We start from the raw sequence: 22,263 nt of genomic DNA on the forward strand, positions 1-22,263 counted from the left end.
GTACCTTCACTGTAGATAAAAATATAGAGACATGAGCACCCTCCAAGGGGTGCTTTCTGTAAAGTTTTATGCATGGGGAATTTTCTGATCTGTGATTATTGCTCTCTCTTGGTATAACTGCATCTTATGCTTGTGGTTTCCTCATTCTGCTGCTTTGTCTTATTCTCAGCCAGGTCATATTATTTGAAGTTATGTTTCACTGCATTTAAAAAGAATGCATAACGCCTTCTATTTTATGTTAGCCTGCTGTAATTATATACATAATTCTGCGTTTTTAGTACAGAGAATGAAATGCTATTTTTTCCCTTCATAAAATTATCTTCTTTATATATTATGAGGAGACAAACGATTTATAGGCTTTTAGATTTGAAACAATTTTTTTAAAAAGACTTTTTAATTTATTTATTCATGAGAGACAGAGAAAGAGGGAGAGAGAGAGAGAGAGAGAGAGAGAGAGAGAGGCAGAGACATAGGCAGAGGGAGAAGCAGGCTCCCTGCAGGAAGCCCGATTCTGGACTCCATCCTGGGACTACAGGATCATGCCCTGGGCCAAAGGCAGACGCTCAACCACTGAGTCACCCAGGCGTCCCTAGATTTGAAACAATTAAAATTGTAGTGAAAGATCTAATTATGGTCAGTCATTAGAGTTGGTGGTGGTTGTAAAAAACACACCAACAAAACTTGTTCATTGTACACTTTTTACCCCCAAGAGCTAATTTTTAGCATGAGGTCTTCTGACCCAGTAATTACATACATCAGTATGCTGATTGAGACAAATTTATATAGAGATGTGAATTGACCCTAAGAAGAGTACTTAAAATCTGAAATGCTTATCAACTTTGGCCCAAATAAATATACCTAAGCTTGTGGCAAAAGTGGATACCTAGCACTGTGTAGGAAAAGGCTGACTTTATAGCTTCCCAATGGTGGATTCAGAATATGCAGTCTTTTAACTATTTTAGATAATGCTCTCCAATTATTAGGGAGTTACAATTGGGATTAGCTAAGTTAATAACAGCAAAAACTAGTATTTTTTTTGACACATACAAAAGAAAACATGTAACAGATATGTGAATTATGAGGCACGGTGTACATTGGTGAACCCTTTGCCTAGTCTCAGAAATAGAATGTTATCAATACTTTTGAAGATATACCTGTGTCTTACTACCCTTTTTTTTTTGTTTTGTCTTACTACCCTTTTCACCCCTGAAAAGTAACAGTTGACCTGAATTCATTTGGTGATTTAAGTAATAGTTTTGCCATAACATTTTTCTTATTGTATTATTTTGAGCTTCATAAAAATGGTATACTGTGTGTACTCTTCTGCATTTTGATTTTTTGTTTTAAAAAACTCAGCATTGTTTTTAAGATTCTTCCATGTTGATGGATATGGCTTTGGTTCATGTTCATTGAGGAAAAATGTTGCATTTAATAACATGCCACAATTTAAGTTTTCCATTCTTTTTCTGCCAGTGGATTTTGGACTATTAAAGATTTTTGCTCTTTTAAGTTAGTCTGTCTTTCTTTCTTTCTTTCTTTCTTTCTTTCTTTCTTTCTTTCCTTCCTTCCTTCCTTCCTTCCTTCCTTCCTTCCTTCTTAGATTTTATTTATTTATTCATGAGACACAGAGAGAGAGAGAGAGAGAGAGAGAGAGAGAGGCACAGACGCAGGCAGAGGGAGAAGCAGACTCCATGCAGGGAGCCTGATGTGGGACTCCATCCCAGGTCTCCAGGACCATACCCTGGGCTGAAGGCGGTGCTAAACCTGAGCCACCCAGGCTGCTCATCTCTTTTAAGTTTCTTGAATGTTCTTAAATATATCTTTTTTTCCTTTCCTCAAAGTGTTTTGGCTGTTTTTGGTCCACTCTTCAATATAAATTTTAGAGTTTTTTCAAGTTCTCCAAAAACCTTGTTGAGGGGCACCACAATGGCTCAGTCGATTAAGTGTCTGCCTTCAGCTCAGGTCATTATTCCGGGGTCCTGGGATCTAGCTCTATGTTGGGTACCCTGCTCAGGGGGAGCCTGCTTCTTCCTCTCCTTCTGCCCCTCCCCCAGCATGCGCGTGGGTGCTCTCGCACTCTCTCTCAAATAAATAAATAAAATCTTTAAAAAAAGAAATGGAAAAGGTGGTCAGTATCCTTTCTTAAGGAAGTTCTCTTCTAGTCATCTTTTATAGTTTCCATCAATGGGAATGTTCACATTGACTTTACCATCTTTTTTCAGCATTGAGGTTATCATAGTTATTTTCCTTTTTTCTGTTAATGTTTTTTTTTAAGATTTTATTTATTTATTCATAGAAACACACAGAGAGAATGAGAGGCAGAGACACAAGCAGAGGGAAAAGCAGGCTTCATGCTGAGAGCCTGACGTGGGACTTGATCCAAGGTCTCCAGGATCACGCCCTGGGCTGCAGGCGGCGCTAAACCGCTGCACCACTGAGGCTGCCCCTGTTAATGTTTTGAATAACGTTTAAGATCTTACCAAGTTTGACTGCCTTTGCATTTCTGAGACAAATCTAACCTAGTCATGATATTTTTATCTATCTTTACAGATTATATTTCGTTTGCTAATTTTTTTAGGATATTTCTTCTATGTTCATGAGTTAGATTGGTCTATAATCTTACTCTTTTAAGCTGTTCATGTCTGGTTTTGTTAGTTCATATTGGCCTTAAAGATATGATTAAAGATTCCTCTCATTCTATAAAATGTTTATACAATTTTGATGCAATCTGTATCTTGAAAAATTTGGTAGAACTCTCATATAAAACTTACATGCCTGATTTTGGGGGAGAGAAATTTTAACTTTTACTTCAGTTTTTAAAATGATTTTGGGATGATTGATATTTTCTGTCCTAAGTCTGTTTTGATAAATTATATATATATATATATATATTTAATATTTTACTTATTTATTCATGAGAGACACACAGAGAGAGAGAGAGAGAGGCAGAGACACAGGCAGAGAGAGAAGCAGGCTCCATGCAGGGAGCCCGACATGGGACTCGATCCCGGGTCTCCAGGATCATGTTCTGGGCCAAAGGCAAGTGCTAAACTGCTGAGCCACCCAGGCTGCCCAATAAATTATATTTTTACATGGTTCTGTCCATTTTGAGAAATGTTCTAAATTAATTGGCCTAGAGTTGTTTATAGATTCTCTTCCCTTTAAAAATTTTGCTGCATCTGATTTTATGGGCTTCTCTTTACTCCTAATTTATTTATTTCTATTCTTTTTCCATAACTCCTAGGGGAAATTTTGTCTATTTCATTAAACTTGACAAAAGACCAACTTTTGGCAGTGTTTACCCTCTGTATCTGATTGTTAGTTTAAATAGTCTTTTAATTAACACCTATCTTGAGGTATAGTTTACATTCCATAAAATTCATCCATTATAAGAGTACAGTTCAATGATATTAAATTTATATAGCTATACAGCCATTATTGAAATCTAGTTGCAGAGCATTTCTGCCACACCAGAGATCCTTTGTACCCATTTTCATCCCCCATGCAACCACTAATCTAACTTTGTCTCTATAGAATAGGCTTTTTTTGCATAGTTCATATAAACAGGATTGTACACATGGTCTCATACATCTGACTTCTTTCATGGAGCATATTTTGAGTTTATCCATGTTGTAGCATGTATCAGTTGTCTCATGCCTTTTTACTGCTGATTAGGATTTCATTATATGAGTATATACATTTTGTTTGTATATTCAATAGTTGCTGGATATTTAAACTGTCTTCACATTTTTGCTATTATGAATACTACTACTGTTAACATTTCTGTGTAAGCCATCATATGGACCTATGTTTTCATTTCTCTTGGGTAGGCATCTAGGAGTGGAATTGTTGGGTTGTATGGTAATTTATGTTTTACTTATGAAAGAAACTGCCAAATTGTTTTCCAAAATGGCTGCACCGCTTAACATTCCTGCCAGCAGTTTTCCAAGCCTTTTACATGCCCACCGTCCCAGCTTTTCCACATCCTTGCAAACTTATTTTTTTTGTTGTTTTATAAATAATAGCCGTCCTTACTGGGTGTGGTTGGTACCTAATTGTGGCTTATGATTTGCTTTTCCTCAATGCTAGACTTATGAACAGTTGTTCATATTGTAGTGACATCCTATTTTTATTCCTGCTTTTAGTGATTTGAATCTTACCTCTGTTTTCCTAGTCATCTAGCTAAGGGTTTATCAGTTTTATTTATCTTTAAAAAAAAACAACTTTTGGGGGATCCCTGGGTGGCGCAGCGGTTTAGTGCCTGCCTTTGGCCCAGGGCGCGATTCTGGAGACCCGGGATCGAATCCCACGTCGGGCTTCTGGTGCATGGAGCCTGCTTCTCCCTCTGCCTATGTCTCTGCTTCTCTCTCTCTCTCTCTCTCTCTCTCTCTCTCTCTCTGTGATTATCATGAATAAATAAAAATTAAAAAAAAAAAAAAAAAACAACTTTTGGGCAGCCCGGGTGGCTCAACGGTTTAGTGCTGCCTTTGGCCCAGGGCATGATCCTGGAGACCCGGGATCTAGTCCCACGTCGGGTTCCCTGCATGGAGCCTGCTTCTCCTTCTGCCTGTGTCTCTGCCTGTCTCTCTCGAATAAATAAATAAAATCTTAAAAAAAAAAAAAAGCTTTAAATTTTTTTTCTCTATTATTCTATTCTCTATTTTCATTTATATCCTCTCTAAACTTTATTCTTTCCTTATGCCAGCTTTGGGTTTAGTTTGGTCTTCTGATTTCTTCATCTATGCAGTTAAGTAATTAGTAAGAGATGGTTTTTTTTTTTTTATTATTTAAGATTTTATTTATTTATTTGAGAGCAGAGCTAGAAAGAACATGCAAGTGGGGAGAAGGAGCAGAGGGAGAAGCAGACGCCCCACTGAGTTGGGAGCCAATCCGGGGCCTGATCCCAGGACTCTGGATCATGACCTGAGCCGAAGGCAGATGCCTAACTGACTGAGCCACCCAGGCATCCCAAGATGGTTCTTTTTTAATGTATGTGTTTACAACTATAAATTTCCCCCTTAGCTGTATCCCATAAGTTTTGGTATGTTGTGTTTGTTTAAATTCATCTCAGGGTGTTTTCTTTCTTCCCCCGAGGTGTTTTCTAAGTAACCTTGTGATTTTTCTCTTTGACCTCCTGATCATTTAAGACTGTTTTGTTTAATTTCCACATATTGGTGAATTTTCCAGTTTTTTTCTTTACTGATTTCTCCTCTGATTTTACTGTGATTGAAAAAGAAACTGCATGATTTCAGTCTCTTTAAGGTTATTAAGACTTGTTTTGTGGGTTAACATACAATTCATCCTGGAAGATGTCCTATGTGCCCTTGAGAATGTATATTTTTACTGTTAGATGTGGTGTACTTGTATGCCTGTTAGGTCTAATTGGTTTATAATGTTTTAGTCTTTTCCTTTTTGATCTGCCTGGTTGTTGTATGTATTATTGAGACTAGGCCACTGATGTCTCCAGTTATTATTGTAGAACTGTCTATTTCTCTTTTCAATATTGTTAATTTTGTTTCACATATTTTAAGGCTCTGTTGTTAGGTGCATATATGTTTATAATAGTTATTATATCTTATTGGATTAACTTTTTTCAACATATAATCTTTTTTGTGTCTTGTAGCCTGTTTTGTATTAATAACTATTTTGCCTGACAATAATGTAATCACTCCAGGTCTTCTTTGGTTAGTACGTGCTTTCAGTATAATTTTCCATTCTTTTATTTTCATCTTCTTTGTATCTTTTTATCTAAAGTGAGTCGCTTGGGGTGCCTGGGTGGCTCAGTTGGTTAAACATCCAACTCCTGATTTCAGCTTAGATCATGATCTCAGGGTAGTTAGATCGAACCCTGCATTAGACCTCATGCTGAGCATGGAGCCTGCTTAAGATTCTCTTTCTCCCTCTCTCCCTTTACCCCAAATCCTCTACTCTCTTCCCCCCTCTAGAAATAAATACATAAAATGAGTCTCTTGTTGTCTATTTGACTGTTGTTGTCTGTTGACTAATTGACTATTTCAATTAAAAAAAAAGTCTCTTGAAGATAGCATATAGACAGTGTTTCATTCAATCTGCCAATATCTCTCGTGTGGAGAGTTTAATTGACTTATATTTAAACTAATTGTTGGTGAGGAAGGACTTATTCCTGCCATTTAGCTATTAGTTTTCAATATGTCTTTTATGGTTTTTGTTCATTAATTCCTCCATTACCACTTTTTTGGTATTTAATATAATTTTTGTAGGACCATTTTGATTCCCTTCTTTTTCTGTATGTTTTAAAGCCATTAGCAGTAACTTTAAGGATTACAGGTAACATCTTAAACATACAGCAACCTATTTTGAATAATACCAAATTAGTTTCATTAGTATATAGATCACACTACTAAACATCTTTGTCCCTTGTTTATATTCTTATTGTCAGAGATTACATGTTTATACATTGTGTGTCTATTAACATAAATTTATAAATATTGCTTTATACATTTGCCTTTCAAGCCATATAGGGAAAAAATAGTTTTACAAACCAAAAATACAATAATACTGGCTTTGACATTTACCTAATTAATTTTACTGATGTTCTTTATTTCTTCTCATGGCTTTGAGTTTCTCTCTTTTTTTTTTTTTTTCAAGCCTGAAAAACTCCCTTTAGCATTTCTTACAGTTCCGGTCTATTGGTAATGAAATCCTTCAACTTTTGTTTATCTAGAAATATCTTCATTTGTCTTTCATTCTCGAGAAAGAGATTTGCCACGTATACAATTTTTAGTTGCTATTTTTTTTTCTTTTAGAACTTTAAATATGTTCTATTTCAATATTCCCACTAGTTCTGGTCCCCATGGTTTCTGATGAGAAATCAGTTAATCCTATTGAAGATCTCTTGTTTGCCGTATTTGCTTCTCTTGCCGTTTTCAAAATTTTCTCTTTGTCCTTGGGTTTTAGCAATATGACTATAATGTGTCTCAAAGTTTAACTACTTGAAGTTTGCTGAGCTTCTTGGATATATATATATATTCATGCCTTTCATCATATTTGAGAAGTTTTTAGCCATATTTCTTAAAATATTTTTTTCTGCTCCTCTGTTTTTCTTTTCTCCTTCTAGGACTCTTATGGTATATGTGTTGGTATACTTAAGAATGTCCTACAGGTTACTTAGGCTCTGCTCATTTTTATTCATTCTTCTTTCTTTCTTCTTCTAGGACTGAATAATTTCATTGGTCTTATCTTCCCATTTGCTGATTTTTTTCTTCTGCGTGCTGTAATCTGATGTTGAACTGCACTAGTGAATTTTTTTTCATTTTAATTATGCTAGTATTCAACTCTAGAATTTGCTTGGTTCCTTTTTATAATATTTTTCCTTATTGATATTCTTATTTTGTTCATACATTCCCCACTCACCATTTCTTTGTAATTTCCTTTAGTTTTTTGAGATAGTTAATTTAACATCTTTGAGTAGTAATTCCACTCTCTGGGCTTCCTCAAGGATGTTTTTGTCCAATCCTATTTTTCCTGTGAATGATTCATACTTTGCTCTTTCTTTGGGTGCAGTGTAATTTTTTATTGAGACCTGGACATTCTTATTACTGTAATGGGTATTCTTAAAATCTGTTACACTTCAGTGATTGCTGATTTTTGCTTGTTGAATGCTAGAGTCATCCATTTGTGATATTTCCAAACTATTTTGCAAAGTGTATACTTCTTTTTGTGTGGGATCACAAGTTTGTTTTTGTTTGTTTTTTTAAAGATTTTATTTATTTATTTATTTATTTATTTATTTATTTATTTATTTGAGACACAGAGAAGCACAGAGACATAGGCAGAGGGAGAAGCAGGTTCCCCACAAGGAACCTGATGCGGGACTTGATCCCGGACCCTGGGATCATGCACTGAGCCGAAGGCAGACACTCAATTGCTGAGCCACCCAGGTGCCCCTCAAATTTCTGTTCTTATTTCTGCAATCAGTTGGTAGCCTGAGAAGGATTTTTTTCCTTAAATATCTGGCTCAGAAAGAGGGACAAAAAAGAATTTTATCTTTTTTAATGTTCCAGTAGACACCACCAGTAGAAACCACTGCTGCAAGATGACTGAACTGATATAGGTGTCTGTGCTGGTCCCTCAAGGCACTGCCAGACCAATAAAATCCATAACTCCAAATTTTAGAAGGATGTGATCCCAACTATCCTTCCTGATGCATCAACTTCAGAAACATGGGCTCCTAATCCCCAATGCTGTGGGAGGGAAGGGTTGAGGAACTGAGGGAAGGTGGTTGTTTACACGTGTTGTAGACTTAGGAAGGATCAACATCCTCTTCCTTCATGTACTTCCCTGTTTGTTACAAGAGTTTGATAAGGTTCTAGAATTTTAAAATGGTTCGTTACAATTGCTCTTTACAGCTCAATTTTTACTTTGGGGGAGGAACTGAGCTCTAGATCTTCCTGTTCCTCCATTTTGCATCAGTGATGCTTTTGAACTGCAAATTTGATTTCAATTTGTTTTAAATTTGATTAAGGCCAGTTTACCAATTTTTTATTTTAGTGGTGCCTGGGTGGCTCAGATGGTTAAGCATCTGCCTTTGGCTCAGGCCATGATCCTGGGGTCCTAGAATCCAGCCCCACATCAAGCTCCTTGCTGAGCATGAAGTCTGCTTCTCCCTTTGCCCCTCCTCCTGCTTATGTGCATGCAGCATGCACATTCCCTCTCTCAAATAACAAAATCTTAAAAATTTTAAAAATATTTTATCATGACTTTGATGTCATGTTCAAATTTTTTGCATAAACCGTGGTGACTCCTGTGTTTAGCATGGCTGGATGGCAGACCTTTGGAGTATAGGCAGGCCACAGAGAGCCTGGTAGGGGCAGCATAGCATGGCTTGGTAAGAACTGCCCAGGGAGTACAAGTGAGCTGTGTGGGGCTTACCAAGGGAACAAGTATATCACTGCCAGCAAGAAGCCTTTGGGGTGATAGTTTCCATATCAAGAGGGCTGCAGAAAAGCCATCTCCAGGCTGAGTTTGCTGATGCTGCAAGTTTGCTTAAGGACTACATGTCCCAGGCACTTGACTGATTAAATTTCTACTGGATGTCCTCATACCCGTGCCACTGACCCACCTTGCAGCAGCTAGAAATCGCAGGAAAGCTCTTTATCCTATAGTGTCTCTTCATTGCCCTCTATTAAGAAAATTTAACAGTTTTATATTCATTTTGAAGGAGAAATGCTCATAGAAATTCTGTTATTACACACATGATATCAAATATTATTTAAATTAATAGACCATCCTTTGAGGGTTGAAATTTTATGTTATAAAAATATCAGTCCTTAGTATAATCATTATTAAAAACCTCCAATCTAGAGATCTTATTAAGTAGAAAATTGAGTTACTATTTATATAATCCCTGAGATGAAACTTCTAGGGCCTCCTAAGTAGAAATTACTCTACATCAGTTCAATTCCATTGCACACCCAAGGAAATGAGAGTGTCTTTTTAATCTATTATGGATTATCCCACATTTTTTGGTAATATTTTATTTACTTATTTGAGAGAGAGCACAAGAAGAAGGAAGGGGAAGGAGAAGGAGAAGCAGGCTCCCTACTGAGCAGGGAGCCTGATGTGGGGCTCCATCCCCAGGACCCTGGGATCATGACCTGAGCTGAAGGCAGCCACATAACCCACTGAGCCTCCCTGGCACCCTGAGTCTCGTCAGTCTAATAGTCAGTTGTATAAGTAATAGAAATAATTTTATTTAGGGGTACCTGGCTCACTTGGTGGAGCATGCAATTCTTGTTCTTGAGGTTGTGAGTTACAGACCTATGTTGCATGTAGAGATTACTTAATAAAAAACAATCTTAAAAAAAGAATTTAAAAGTATTTTGTATTTGTCTTGAGTACAAACATACTTTAAAAATTATTAAGTAGGGGATCCCTGGGTGGCTCAGCGGTTTAGCGCCTGCCTTTGGCACAGGGCGTGATCCTGGAGTCCCAGGATCAAGTCCCACGTTGGGCTCCCGGCATGGAGCCTGCTTCTTCCTCCTCCTGTGTCTCTGCCCCTCTCTCTCTCTATGTCTATCATAAATAAATAAATAAATCTTTAAAAAAATTATTAAGTAGTCCTCTGGTTATCAGAAACACAATTCATGTAACTTTTTTGTGTTTCAGAAACCTTTTTCCAAAAAGGACAAAGGAACTCAAATCAGTTGTTCATAGTGCTCCTGGTTGGAAATTATTTGGTAAAGTCCCTCCCAGAGAGAATCTTCAGAAAACTTCCAAAATCATTCAACAGGTAAGTACTAATATAGCCATGTGGTTTGTCTTAGTGTTTCAAATACTTTTTGATAACTAATCATATTCCACTTTCATTCATACTTTTTCTACATAAAAAATTGGGGGATTATTAGATATTTGTAGTAATGTAAATTTTTTTTAATCATGCACATATTTTCAGTTATCTTTTATGGTTTTGAAAATTCTCTAAAGTGATAGAACATTGGTTTTTTCACCGTAGTTTTTCCTTGCAGAGCTTTTTGGCTTTTTTGTTTCATTCTTCTTAGCTAAGCACTCTTACCACATACTTTGATTTCTAGTGGCATATGGTTGCCAGTGATGCAGAATTGTCAATTGATGAAACAGAAAGCAAAAACTGAGTAAATTTTGAGGTTGAACTCTGTTTTTGATCACTTTTCTAGTGTTCTGCCTAAACCAAGGACTTTGTGAGATGGGTGGGTATATAATCTGTTTCTAGTAATTTTGGAGCCAGTTCTTCTAATATCTATATTAATATCCATATTCTGAAGCTCTTAAGAATTTTAGATATTTGGCTCTTAAAACTTGACTCCATTAGTACTAGGATATCAGTGAGACTGGATCAATTTACAGGCATTTTTAAGTTCTGAGAAGTTGTTGTTCAGGAGATATGTATGTACTGCATTTCCTGTTTCTCTCCTTCCCATTCGGAGTTTTTCAGATTCAACACAACCATCATGTATAAAAATAATCACATTAAGACAATAATCGTCATTCAAATTGGATAAAATATCTTCCAATCTTCCATTAAGGATTTAATAGTGCCTCTTTTATTGCTTAAAGAGAAACTGGTTTCCCAAGTAATACAAGAAAATTTTTAGATATTTAAAAACATTTGTTGTAGTTAATTTTATTTACAATTAAAATATTGACTAGTTTATAAAGGTGCTGGGACTTAGAACTGTAGTGTTGTGTTTTGCAGCCTGTGAGCCCAGGTACCCCATGTGCTGCAGCTAATGCAGAGGGGAACAGTGGCAGACTCATTGATATTCCACATGTGTTGGGATACAGCACAGACCATTATCTTCAGATTATACACAATTTCAACATTAAATGGCATTATATATTTTTTCTGGCATCATATCTTTGTGAATCTGGTTTTCTGAGATTGCTGTGATGAAAATCAGATACTATGCAAAGATCAATGTTCAACAGGAAATGAGCGTGATCGTGTCCAGTCTGATTTCAAGATTTGTAAAATTAGAGTGCACCACAAGCATACATGCCTAATAAGTAATTGTGGTTATTTAAGAATTAAAACCTTTTTCCCTTCAATTTATATGTATTATTTTTTCAAATGACTATTAAGTGTTAGGACAGAAATCCTTATTAAATTGTTGGACATAACTATTTATTAAACAGAATATTTAGGCATTTCTGTTGGTTTAGGGGAAGTTGTGAAAAAATTATTGGTACACTAAGGGTACTGTTAACCAAGAAACTAGGAATTTTTGCTATCTCAACATCTTAAATTTTAACTTTTTTATAAAGTCTGAAAGTAACTTCTCTTGTCTAGAGTTTTTCAGAAGACCAAGTTCGCCCTCTAGAGGCAAAACAGTGGTCTTGCTATTGAAGGTTTGTATTCTTGACTTTATGATAGTTTATGTTAAATATGCATGTGCATACTTTTATATCTTTATGTAAACTAACATTCTGCCATAGGTCTCTAAATTACTGGTTGGATAATTTTCTGTTACTTATATGCTGTATACGTTTAATTAGTTTTCATTTTGGAAAGTTAAGACGTCACATTCTTTTCATATATATTGTGTGAAAATTTGATGAGTGCTCAGGGAAAAAACAACTCTTATTTTTATGTGGGAAGAGAGAGTGGAGTTTAAATGCAGTTGCTCTCCTCTGTAGTCCTTTGTCTGGCCTTTTACAAATGATGTTATCTCCTACCTGCTACTTTTAGTTTTTGAATGTTCCAGCAATGTGGAGGTGCTAGTGTGTATTTTGGTGCCTTTTCCATGATTGTTTGTTTGCTGGGAGGTCTGGTAGATAGTGAAGTCTTTTTTCTTCTGATCCTTTTCCACCCTCAAAATATGTATCTCCCTTTGGATGGAATCTATTTCTGCGTCTCCCTGTCTGCTTTTTCTTTCCCTATTTCTGTGTATGTTCTCTCATCCTCATTTGTCTGACTTCGCTCCCCTTTTTCCTGCAGTTGTCATTTTCAAAGTGGGCATGATTTTCTTTTATTAGTAACAGCAAATTTATAACTTTGTGTCTCTGTTGTTTCCACAGCCCTGACTTTTAAACTGTAAAATATTAATGAATATAAAAGTATATTTGAGATCCTTTACCATTTACTCCTTTTGAATGAATGCTATATGTTCAGAGTCAGAAATAAAAAGTGAAAGTATTACCAGTAAAGACGTGAGGAATGTTAAGGCACGTCTTTATTTTCTTTTTTTAAAAAATACTTAATTTATTTATTTGAGAGAGGGAGAGCAGGAGCAGGGAGAGGGAGGGTGCTGGGAGGAGCAGAGGGAGAGGGAGAAGCATATTCCCTACTAGGCAGGGAGCCCAACGCAGAATTTGATCCTAGAACTCTGGGATCATGACCTGAGCTGAAGGCAGATGCTTAATGGGCCGAGCCACCCAGGCTCCTCAGAACACATCTTTCATGTTTTAGGGCAGGGCTTTATGCTATTCAGGCTATAGAAAATGAAGGTTGCTTAGTAATTCCAGTGTAAAAGTACCTGAAAAAGTGAGGCAGTGCTAAAAGTACAAAACAAAAGTACATTCTGCTGGGCTTTCTAAGGATTCCTTACTTGCTTTTTGATTGGCATAATAGTAAGTTTTACTGAGAGATTAGAGGAAGAGTAGTATCTCATAGGATAATAATTTTTTAAAGCAGATATTCAGAAAGGAGTTGATATATTCTTAAGTATAATTATATTATTGGGCCAGAATTTTCTTTTTAGTGGAAAGATCTATAAGATTATAAAGTAACTGTATGGAAAAGTAAGATTTTATTTATAAACTTTTTTCCTAAATTATTAATTACACAATTAACACATGATTGCATTCTCTATAAAGTATAAAACATTATAGGAAGATATGTTTCATTTCACTTCCCCCTCACATTTTTAGGCCTTTTAAAATTCACTTTTTGTGTGGAAGCACATATAATTGTATATGTATATTTTTACATATGTGGTGTTATCTATATTTTTATAATTAATTTTAAGTACAGGATATTACTCTATATAATTTTTTTGCTTATTTATATTTACATGTTTTGCACCCTTGGCTTTTCAGAGATACATGAAGTTCATAAGTGAAAGATATTTGTAGGTTATTTTTTAAATTTTTATTATAGTAAATTTTATTAAAGTTCTGATCAATTATAGTGCTTTCATGTTAGGATAAAGCAACATAAAAATCATTTTAGGGTAACAGCAAAGTCAAACTTATGTTTGGCATTTAACTTGAATCAATTCCCAAATCATATGAATATTCATAATATTATTTTATGAGGATTATCACATGTGTTCTCTTGCAGGTGTGAAATTCCTGCTTGTGGCCTTTTGAACCAGTTGGTGAGCCATATTAAGAATTGCATCTATTAATTATAAATAGTGTTTCAGTTATATTGTATTCAATTGACCTAAGTTTTTGGTTTTTCTAAATTAATCGGCCAAAGTTGGAGTGTAGCTACATTGTCTTATGACCTCCAAACTGCAAGTAAGAATGATTACAAATAAGCCATGTTATGTATAATTGTAACATGATTGCAATCTAGATTGAATATACCCTATTTATGTCAAACTGACAGATTTTTTTTTTTGCTGGATACTGTTTTTATATTGGCATCTTGAAATAAGCGAATGAGGTTACAGTACTTAGATGATGTTTCCAGTTTTTCATCACTCCTGTCTTTTTCTGAGTGAAGTTTCAGTTGAGAGGTTGAATCACTTTCACAAAGCTTTTGACAGGTAAGGGAAAAAAGTTTTAAGATACTGATTTCTTAATCTGAGCACTTCAAAATGTATTAAAAATCTAAAAGAGTAGGTCACTTTCCTCAGTTAAGCCATTGCCTTTGAAATGTTTTACTGCAGGAACAATAACATTATGAAAAGGACTAGAATATGTGTGCTTTGTGAGCAATACTTAAATATACAACATTGTGAAGGTGTTAGAGTTTAATATTGTGGTTAATAACTTGATTGGTGTGTGCAGCATTAGAATACTTGAAAACAGTTTGTTGGCTTTAATTATGCTTAAATATAGGTACCTTCATTGTAAAATTTGAGTAGTGCAAAAAGTCCCTACTTCCTTATTTGTGGTTAAATTGTGGAGGGGCTAGACTATGTTCAGAATTTATTTTAGAAGAGTCCTTAAAATTGTTACACCCTTGTGTGTTTCATTTTCACCTTTGTTTACCTAGGTAATGTCACCTTGAGAAGGTAGTCAGTAACTACCTTTCCAGCTGCATGTGTGTTCTTTGTTTTATAGTTAATGATAAATTATTGTCTTTCCTCTGTGTGAATAAACTGATTTCATAGAAGTTAATTTGTATGGTCTGAGAAAGGCATTCATAATAGCTCAGCCTGTGCTTCTTGGAGAGGAGAAAAGTATAAGCCTTAAGAGAAAGCTTACTTTAGTTAAAGAAAACTAAAAGAATAAAAGCAGAAAATTCTCACAAATTGAACTGTGCAGGATTTGGAGGAAAGTTTTTTTGATCTCAGAGACAGAGACTTGGAAAAGGGTTATAGTCTGAAAATACTTGGAAAAGGGTTATAGTCTGAAAATACTGACTACTTGTTATTTGATTCTGTAAATTCAGTTTGTGTCAAAGTTATATTAAAAGTTTTATTTTGTCTTTATGTTAGACTTGAATATTACATTAGGCATCAAATTAGATGAAACAAACAAAATTGTTCTAATAACTATACCAAAATGAAGTGTACTAAGGCATTCCTGTATGCCAAAGGGTCATGAAATGTTTTGTCCCAAGGTATCATTTAAGGTTTAGTTATGCGATGGATTTTATTTCTCCTGATTCACAGACTCTGGAATAAAATTTAGAGTCAGTAAAGGCATCATAATTGGCTTTATCCTCTCGGCTCCAAGCTTGGTGGTTTCCCTGGCTCTTGGATCAAGTTGTGTAAGAGAGCCTCTTTATCTTGGGCAGGCATGGTCTTGAGGTGGTAGGGAGGTCTGTCTACATGGGGAGTTACTTCCATTTCTGAAATATTACTCTGGCTATCTATAAACTGTTCACAGCATATAGAAATATGAGGGTCTACTTATTGATGCAGCTTTAACATTAACTCCTTTAGGAGAGGTGTTCTGTCTATTGAAATTCAAAGTCAAGTAGGTTTATGTCAGGCTCTTTTGGTTTTCATGTTATCTTTGGAAGAGAAGCTCCTATTTTATTCTTTCTTCTCCCCAGTTCAGTATTTTACTTCTTTAAGAAGCTATTCAAAGACTCTGGCCACCCTCCCTTTGAACCCGTAGTCTGATCTTTTCTCACACTGCCGTCCTAGTCACCTTCTTTCTGGTAGGTATCTTTAGCTACAGAGCCCACAGCATCAAAGTGTCGCAGAATACCATTCTGCTACCAGCTCACCATGTGACTTCATGTTAGCAAACTCTAAGCCTTTTCTCTAGCAGAAATTGAAGGATAAAATTCTTGAACAGATTCTAGATTCTTCTCTAAGATTGTCTGGCTTTTGTTTCAATAAATGCATAATTCAACATACATTGACATGTACTATATAATAGGTATGGCTCGAGTTCTTGGGATATAAATAAATATGAATCCTAGTCTCTGAATTATTCTAGTATAACTATGAGGCAAGACAAAGCTTTATATATAATTTTAATGATTTTGAGTGCTGTAGTACTTTGTCAACAAAGTATGAAGAGTACATATGAAAGAATAGTTAATTCTCAGAGATGACATGAGTTGTGTTCTGAAGTATGCTAACTAGTAGGAGTTTATAAGGTAGACAAGATGGGGAAGGCCATTCCAGAAAGAGGAAATTGAACAAGCAAGCAGGAATCAACAAGATTTGTTTAGTTAGTAGGCCAGTATATCAGGGATATAGGATAGATGGTGAAAGGTCATTAGCCACAAGATTAGAGAGTTGGGTTTTATCCAAAATACTTTTAAATAAGGTACTGAGACATCAAATTCATGTATTAGAAAAGTAATTCTGGAGGTGTTATATAAACTAAATTAGAAAAGAGTGGGTTGGCAAACAAGGATATTAAGATTTATTGTAATAGTCTATGATTCTGGTTGCTAAATACAGTGGATTACCTAGAGAATGTATTAAAAATACAGCCCCATACATTGAGTTCCTAATGTCAGATTTGTGTTTTTCAATTCTTGTGTTTCTAGTTGGCTCTTTTTCAAATCTGCTATATCGCTTTTTACAGTTTACAGTTCCCTGCTGAAATTTCAAGCTTGGCCTTTATCTCCTTAAACATAGTAAGTATAGTTGTTTCATAGCCTGTGTCTGATAACTCCAGTGTCTGCAAATTCTGTAGGTCTGTTTTTTTTTTTAATTTTAATTTTAATTTTTTTATTTTTTCATTTATGATAGTCACAGAGAGAGAGAGAGAGGGAGAGAGGCAGAGACACAGGCAGAGGGAGAAGCACGCTCCATGCACCGGGAGCCCGATGTGGGATTCGATCCCGGGTCTCCAGGATTGCGCCCTGGGCCAAAGGCAGGTGCTAAACCGCTGCATCACCCAGGGATCCCTGTAGGTCTGTTTATATTGAAAATTATTTCTGCTAGTTTTTTTTTTTTAAGATTAATTTACTCGCGCGTGCGCGTGCGAGAAAGAGAGAGAAAGCAGGTATGAATAGGGGAAGGGACAGAGGGAAAAGGAGAGAGAATCTCAAGCAGACTCCCTGCCGGGTGCCAAGTTCCACATGAGGCTCCCAACTTATGACCTGAGCTAAAATCAAGAGTTGACCTGAGCTTAAATTCAAGAGTTGGGGGCCTAACCAACTGAGCCTCCCAGATGCCCCTCTGCTAGTTTTTGTTAGATGCTACTTTATCTCTGCATGCCTAGTTACCTTTGCTTGGGTACTGGATATAATATTTGGAACATATATATAGAAAACAACTTGAAGGCTATCATCCTTGAGAGATTTTAATTTATGTCTCTCAGGTACCTGATGGTACTAGCTATCTAGTTTTTTCTTCCTTTAAGATGAGCAGAGCTCAGATGCTGTCTGACCATTTTTCTTATTAAGTTGAAAACATTTTGGGGGGAAGCCCGGGTGGCTCAGCGGTTTGGCGCCACCTTCAGCTCAGGGTGTGGTCCTGGAGATCCGGGATCAAGTCCCATGTCAGGCTCCCTGCATGGAATGGAGCCTGCTTCTTCCTCTGCCTGTGTCTGTACCTCTCTCTCTGTATCTCTCCTGAATATATAAATAAAATATTTTTTTAAAAACATTTTTTGGTTATTAAATCAACTTTTCATTCCTGGGATAAACTCGCAATTAGTCAAAGTCATCATTCATTTTGTATGTTGCTGGATTTGATTTGCATATATATATATATTTTAAAGATTTATTTATTTATTCATTAGAGAGAGAGAGTCAGAGACACACACAGGCAGATAGAGAAGCAGGCTTCATGCAGGGAGCCCGATGTGGGGCTCGATCCGCAAACGCAGGATCATGCTCTGAGCCAAAGGCAGATGCTCAACCACTGAGCCACCCAGGTGTCCCTAATTGATAAACTTCTTTAGAGTGTTTTTGGATTCATAACAAAATTGAGCAAAAAGTACAGAGAATTTCTGTATACCTCCTGTCCCACACAGGCACAGACTTCCATGCTGTTGACTTCCTATACCACTGTTTTGTACCTTTGTTAACAATCAGTGAATCTACACTGACACATCATAATCATCCAAAGTCCATAGTTTACATTAGGGTATACTCCTGGCGTTGTGTACATTTGAAGAGTTTGACAAATGTATAATGACACTATAGTATCATATTGGAATAATTTCACTTTATTCATTAATGAATAAAGCTGCTATAAACATCTGCAATTTTTTTATGGATATAAGTTTTCATTTCATTTGGGTAAATGCCAAGGATTCTGATTGCTGGATCATATTGTAAAGATATGTTTAGTTTTGTAATAAATAGCTAAACTGTATTCCAAAGTGGATGTACCGTTTTTCATTCCCATCAGCAGTGAATGAGAGTTCTATTGCTCCTCATCCTCATCGGCATTTGGTGTTGTCAGTGTTTTGGATTTTGGGCATTCTAATAGGCATGTAGTAGTATCCTATTGTTGTTTTAACTTGCAATTCCCTATTAACATATGAGGTGGAGCATCTTATGTTTACTATATATCTTCTTTAATAAGGTATCTCTTCAGATCTTTTGCCATTTTTTAACTGGATTGTTCATTTTATAACAGTAAGGACAAGGCATCTTGGTGGCTCAGTAAATTGAGTGTCCAACTTTTGATTTTGGCTCAGGTCATCTCATTCGTCAGATTGAGCCCTATGTTGGGCTCTGTGCTAATAAGCAGGGAGGGAGTCTACTAGAGATTCTCTTCCTTTCCCTCTGCACCTCCCACACTTGCTTGTTCACACTTTCTCTATAAATAGGTAAATTTTTCATATATATGTATAAGAAGAACAGAACTCAGTAGACTTTTAAGTGTTTTTTGTATATTTTGTCTAATAGTTCTGTATCAGATACATCTTTTGCAAGTATTTCCTGCCAGTTTGTGGCTTGTCTTCTCATTTTCTTATAGCATCTTTAACAAAGCAGAAGTTTTTCATTTTAATAAAGTTCTGTTTCTCACTGATTTCTTTCATGGACTGTGCTTTTGGTGTTACAGGAAAATAAAATTATTATCATGACCAAGGTCATTTAGGTTTTCTCCTGTCTTCTAGGAGTTTTATAGTTGGGTATTTTTTGTTTTTTTAACGTCTATTGAGTTATTTTTTTTTAAGATTTTAATTTATTTATTCATGAGAGACGCAGAGGGAGAAGGGGGCTCCCTGCAAGGAACCTGATGTGGGACTTGATTCCAGGACCCCGGGATCATGCCCTGAGCCAAAGGCAGACACTCAACCACTGAGCCACCCAGGCTTCCCTATTGAGTTAATTTTTATGAATGATAAAAGTCTGTATCTAAATTCATTTTTTTGCATGTGGATGTCCAGTTATTCACCGTTTGTTGACAAGGCTGTCTTTGTTTGATTCTGTTGCCTTTGCTCTTTTGTCAAAGACTAGTTGACTGTATTTATGTGGGTCTATTTCTAAGCTGTCTGTTCTGTCCCATTGATACATTTGTCTTGTCTTTTGTCAGCACCACACTATCTTGATTATTGCAGTTTTATAGTAAGTCTTGAAGACAGGTAGTATCAATCTTCTACCTTTATTTGTGTCCTTCAATATTAAGTTTGCTATTCTGGGTCTTTTGCCTCTACCTATAAACTTTAGAGTCACTTTGTTAATACCCACAAAATAACTTCCTAGTATTTTGATTGAGATTATGTTGAATTAATAAATTTGAGAAGAACTGACCTCTTGTCAATACTGACTCTTCCTGACTAAAAACATGTCATATCTCCCCACTTATTTTGTTCTTTTTGATATCTTTCAACAGAGTTTTATAGATTTCCATTTGTAGATCATGTACATATTTTGTTAGATTTATGCCTATATCATTCTTTTGGATGCTTATGTATAAATGCATTTTAAATTTCAAATTCCATATGTTTATTGCTGACAAATAGGAAAGCAATTGGCTTTCCTTATATCCTGCAACCTTGCTATAATCTCTTGTTAGTTCCAGGAGTTTGTTGATTTGTTCAGATTTTCTACAATGATAATCATGGCATCTGCAAACAAAGAGAGTTTTTATTTTTTCCTTCTCTATCAGTATACTTTTTATTTCCTTTTCTTGTTTTATTGCATGAAGTAGGACTTCTATATAATGTTGACAGGCAATGGTGGGAGGGGATATACTTGTGTTCTTGATTGTAGTAACAAAACTTTGAGTTTCTCACCATTAGATATACTAGGTCCAGATTTTTTTTTTTTGCTATTATTTAAAAAAGTGTGTGTGTGTGTTGTTCCATTATACCTCTGATCATTTCTTTGGGATAACTTTTTTCTTTTTAAATTTTATTTTTTAAATTTATTTTTATTGCAATATAGTTGACACACAATGTTACATTAGTTTCAAGTGTACAACATAATGAATTGATAGTTTCATACGTTATGTTATACTGTGCTCACCATAGTATAGCTACCATCTGTCACTGTATAGTGCTATTACTAGCTACAGATTTTTAGTAGATATTATTTATCAGGTTGAGAAAGTATCCTTTAATTCCTAGTTTACTGAGTTTTTGTTAGGAATGTGTTGAATTTTGTCAAATACTTTTTCTGTATTTATATGATCATGTGGTTTTTCTATAGCCTATTGATCTGATGGATTATATTAATTGACTCTAAAATGTTGAGTCAGTCAGCCTTGCATACCTGGGGTAAATAAATTCCCCTTGGTTGTTGTGTATAATCCTTTTTAGACATTGTTGGATTCAATTTGCTAATATTTCATGGAGGATATTTGTATCAATATTCATGTGAGTTATTGGTCTATAATTTTCTTATGGTGTCTTTTTGCATGTTTTGATATTAGGATAATGCGGGCTTCATAGATTAAGTTAGGAAGTAATACTCCTTCTTCTGTCTTCTGGAAGAGATTAGAAAATTGGTATAATTTCTTCCTTATATGTTTGGTAGAATTCACCAGTGAAGCCATCTGAGCCAGGTGCTTTCTGTTTTGGAAGGTAATTACTGATTCAGTCCCCCTTCTCTCTTTCCTTGCCTTCTTTTCTCTTGCTTCTCCTTCCCTTCCTTCTTTCTTTTCTTCCCAGAGTTATTAGGCTGATTCAGTTTTTTTAAACAGATAATAAGCTTTTCAGATTATCTATTTCTTATGAGTTTTAGCAGATTGTATCTTTAAGAAATTGATCCATTGCATCTGAGTTACCAAATTTATGGGCATCTGGTTGTTCATAATATTCCTTTAATGACCATCAGATCTGTAGTGATGTTCCATCTTTGATTTCTGATATTTGTAGTTTTTGTCTCTTTCTCTCTTCTTTTTTCTTAGCCTGACTGGAAGCTGTGTCTTCATTGATTTTTCTGCCTCCTGGGTCTGTCAATTCTGATAGTGGGGTTTGGAGCCTCTACATATAATAGTGGATTCATCTGTTTTCTCCTATAGTTTTTTCACTTTTTGCTTCAAAATTTTGATATCTATTGTTCAGTGCATACACATTAAGGATTTTTATGTCTTCTTGGAATATTGACCCCTTTACCATTATATAATGCCTCTTTTTTATATCCCTGATAACTTTTCTTTCTCTGAAGTTTGCTCTTTCTGAAATTAATATAGCTATTTCTACTTTATGTCTTAGCACGGTATGTCTTTTTCTGTCCCTTTACATTTAATTTATAAATGTCTTTATATTTAAGTAGATTTCTTGTAGACATTGTTAGCTCTTATTTTTTTTATCCCACTTCTTTATTTTTTTTTTAAGATTTTATTTATTTATTCATGAGAGAGAGAGAGAGGCAGAGACACAGGCAGAGGGAGAAGCAGGCTCCATGCAGGGAGCCTGACGTGGGAATCTATCCTGGGTCCCCAGGATCATGCCTTGGGCTAAACCCCACGCTAAACTGCTGAGCCACCCAGGCTGCCCGATCCCACTTCTTTATTGGTATATTTAGACCATTCATATTTGAAATGATTGTCGATGTTGTTTGGATTAGTATCTTGTTCTTCATACCTCTTTTTGTCTTCTAATCTTTTGCTGCCCTTTGTTGTTTTAATAAAAAAATGTATTCTAATTTCTAGTCTTAGCATATCAGTTATACTTCCTTTAAAAATTTCATTAGTGTTTGTCCTAGAGTTTGCAATATGATTTCATTTACAGCTAATCCAAGTTCATTTTCAAATA

At 35.5% G+C, this 22,263-nt stretch overlaps 1 protein-coding gene across 10 annotated transcripts in view; it reads left to right on the forward strand.

Moving 5' to 3' along the window:
* TBC1D12 (TBC1 domain family member 12) overlaps positions 1-22,263 on the forward strand; it is a 123,824-nt gene that overhangs the window by 50,658 nt on the left and 50,903 nt on the right. For 2 of the 10 annotated variants that reach the window (XM_025990919.2, XM_072739568.1), the window contains exons 2-4: positions 10,147-10,270; positions 11,807-11,865; positions 13,799-13,835. Coding sequence is in view for 1 of the 10 variants with exons in the window: in XM_072739561.1 (XP_072595662.1) it covers positions 10,147-10,270 (124 nt within the window). In the remaining 9 variants the exon portion in view is untranslated. Of the gene's footprint in view, positions 1-10,146; positions 10,271-11,806; positions 11,866-13,798; positions 13,836-16,674; positions 16,736-22,263 lie in introns of those variants that run through there. The other 8 variants (XM_072739565.1, XM_072739563.1, XM_072739562.1 and 5 more) reach the window with 6 other exon arrangements.

Source organism: Vulpes vulpes, chromosome 15 (genome assembly GCF_048418805.1).
Source record: "Vulpes vulpes isolate BD-2025 chromosome 15, VulVul3, whole genome shotgun sequence".
NCBI lineage: Eukaryota > Metazoa > Chordata > Mammalia > Carnivora > Canidae > Vulpes > Vulpes vulpes.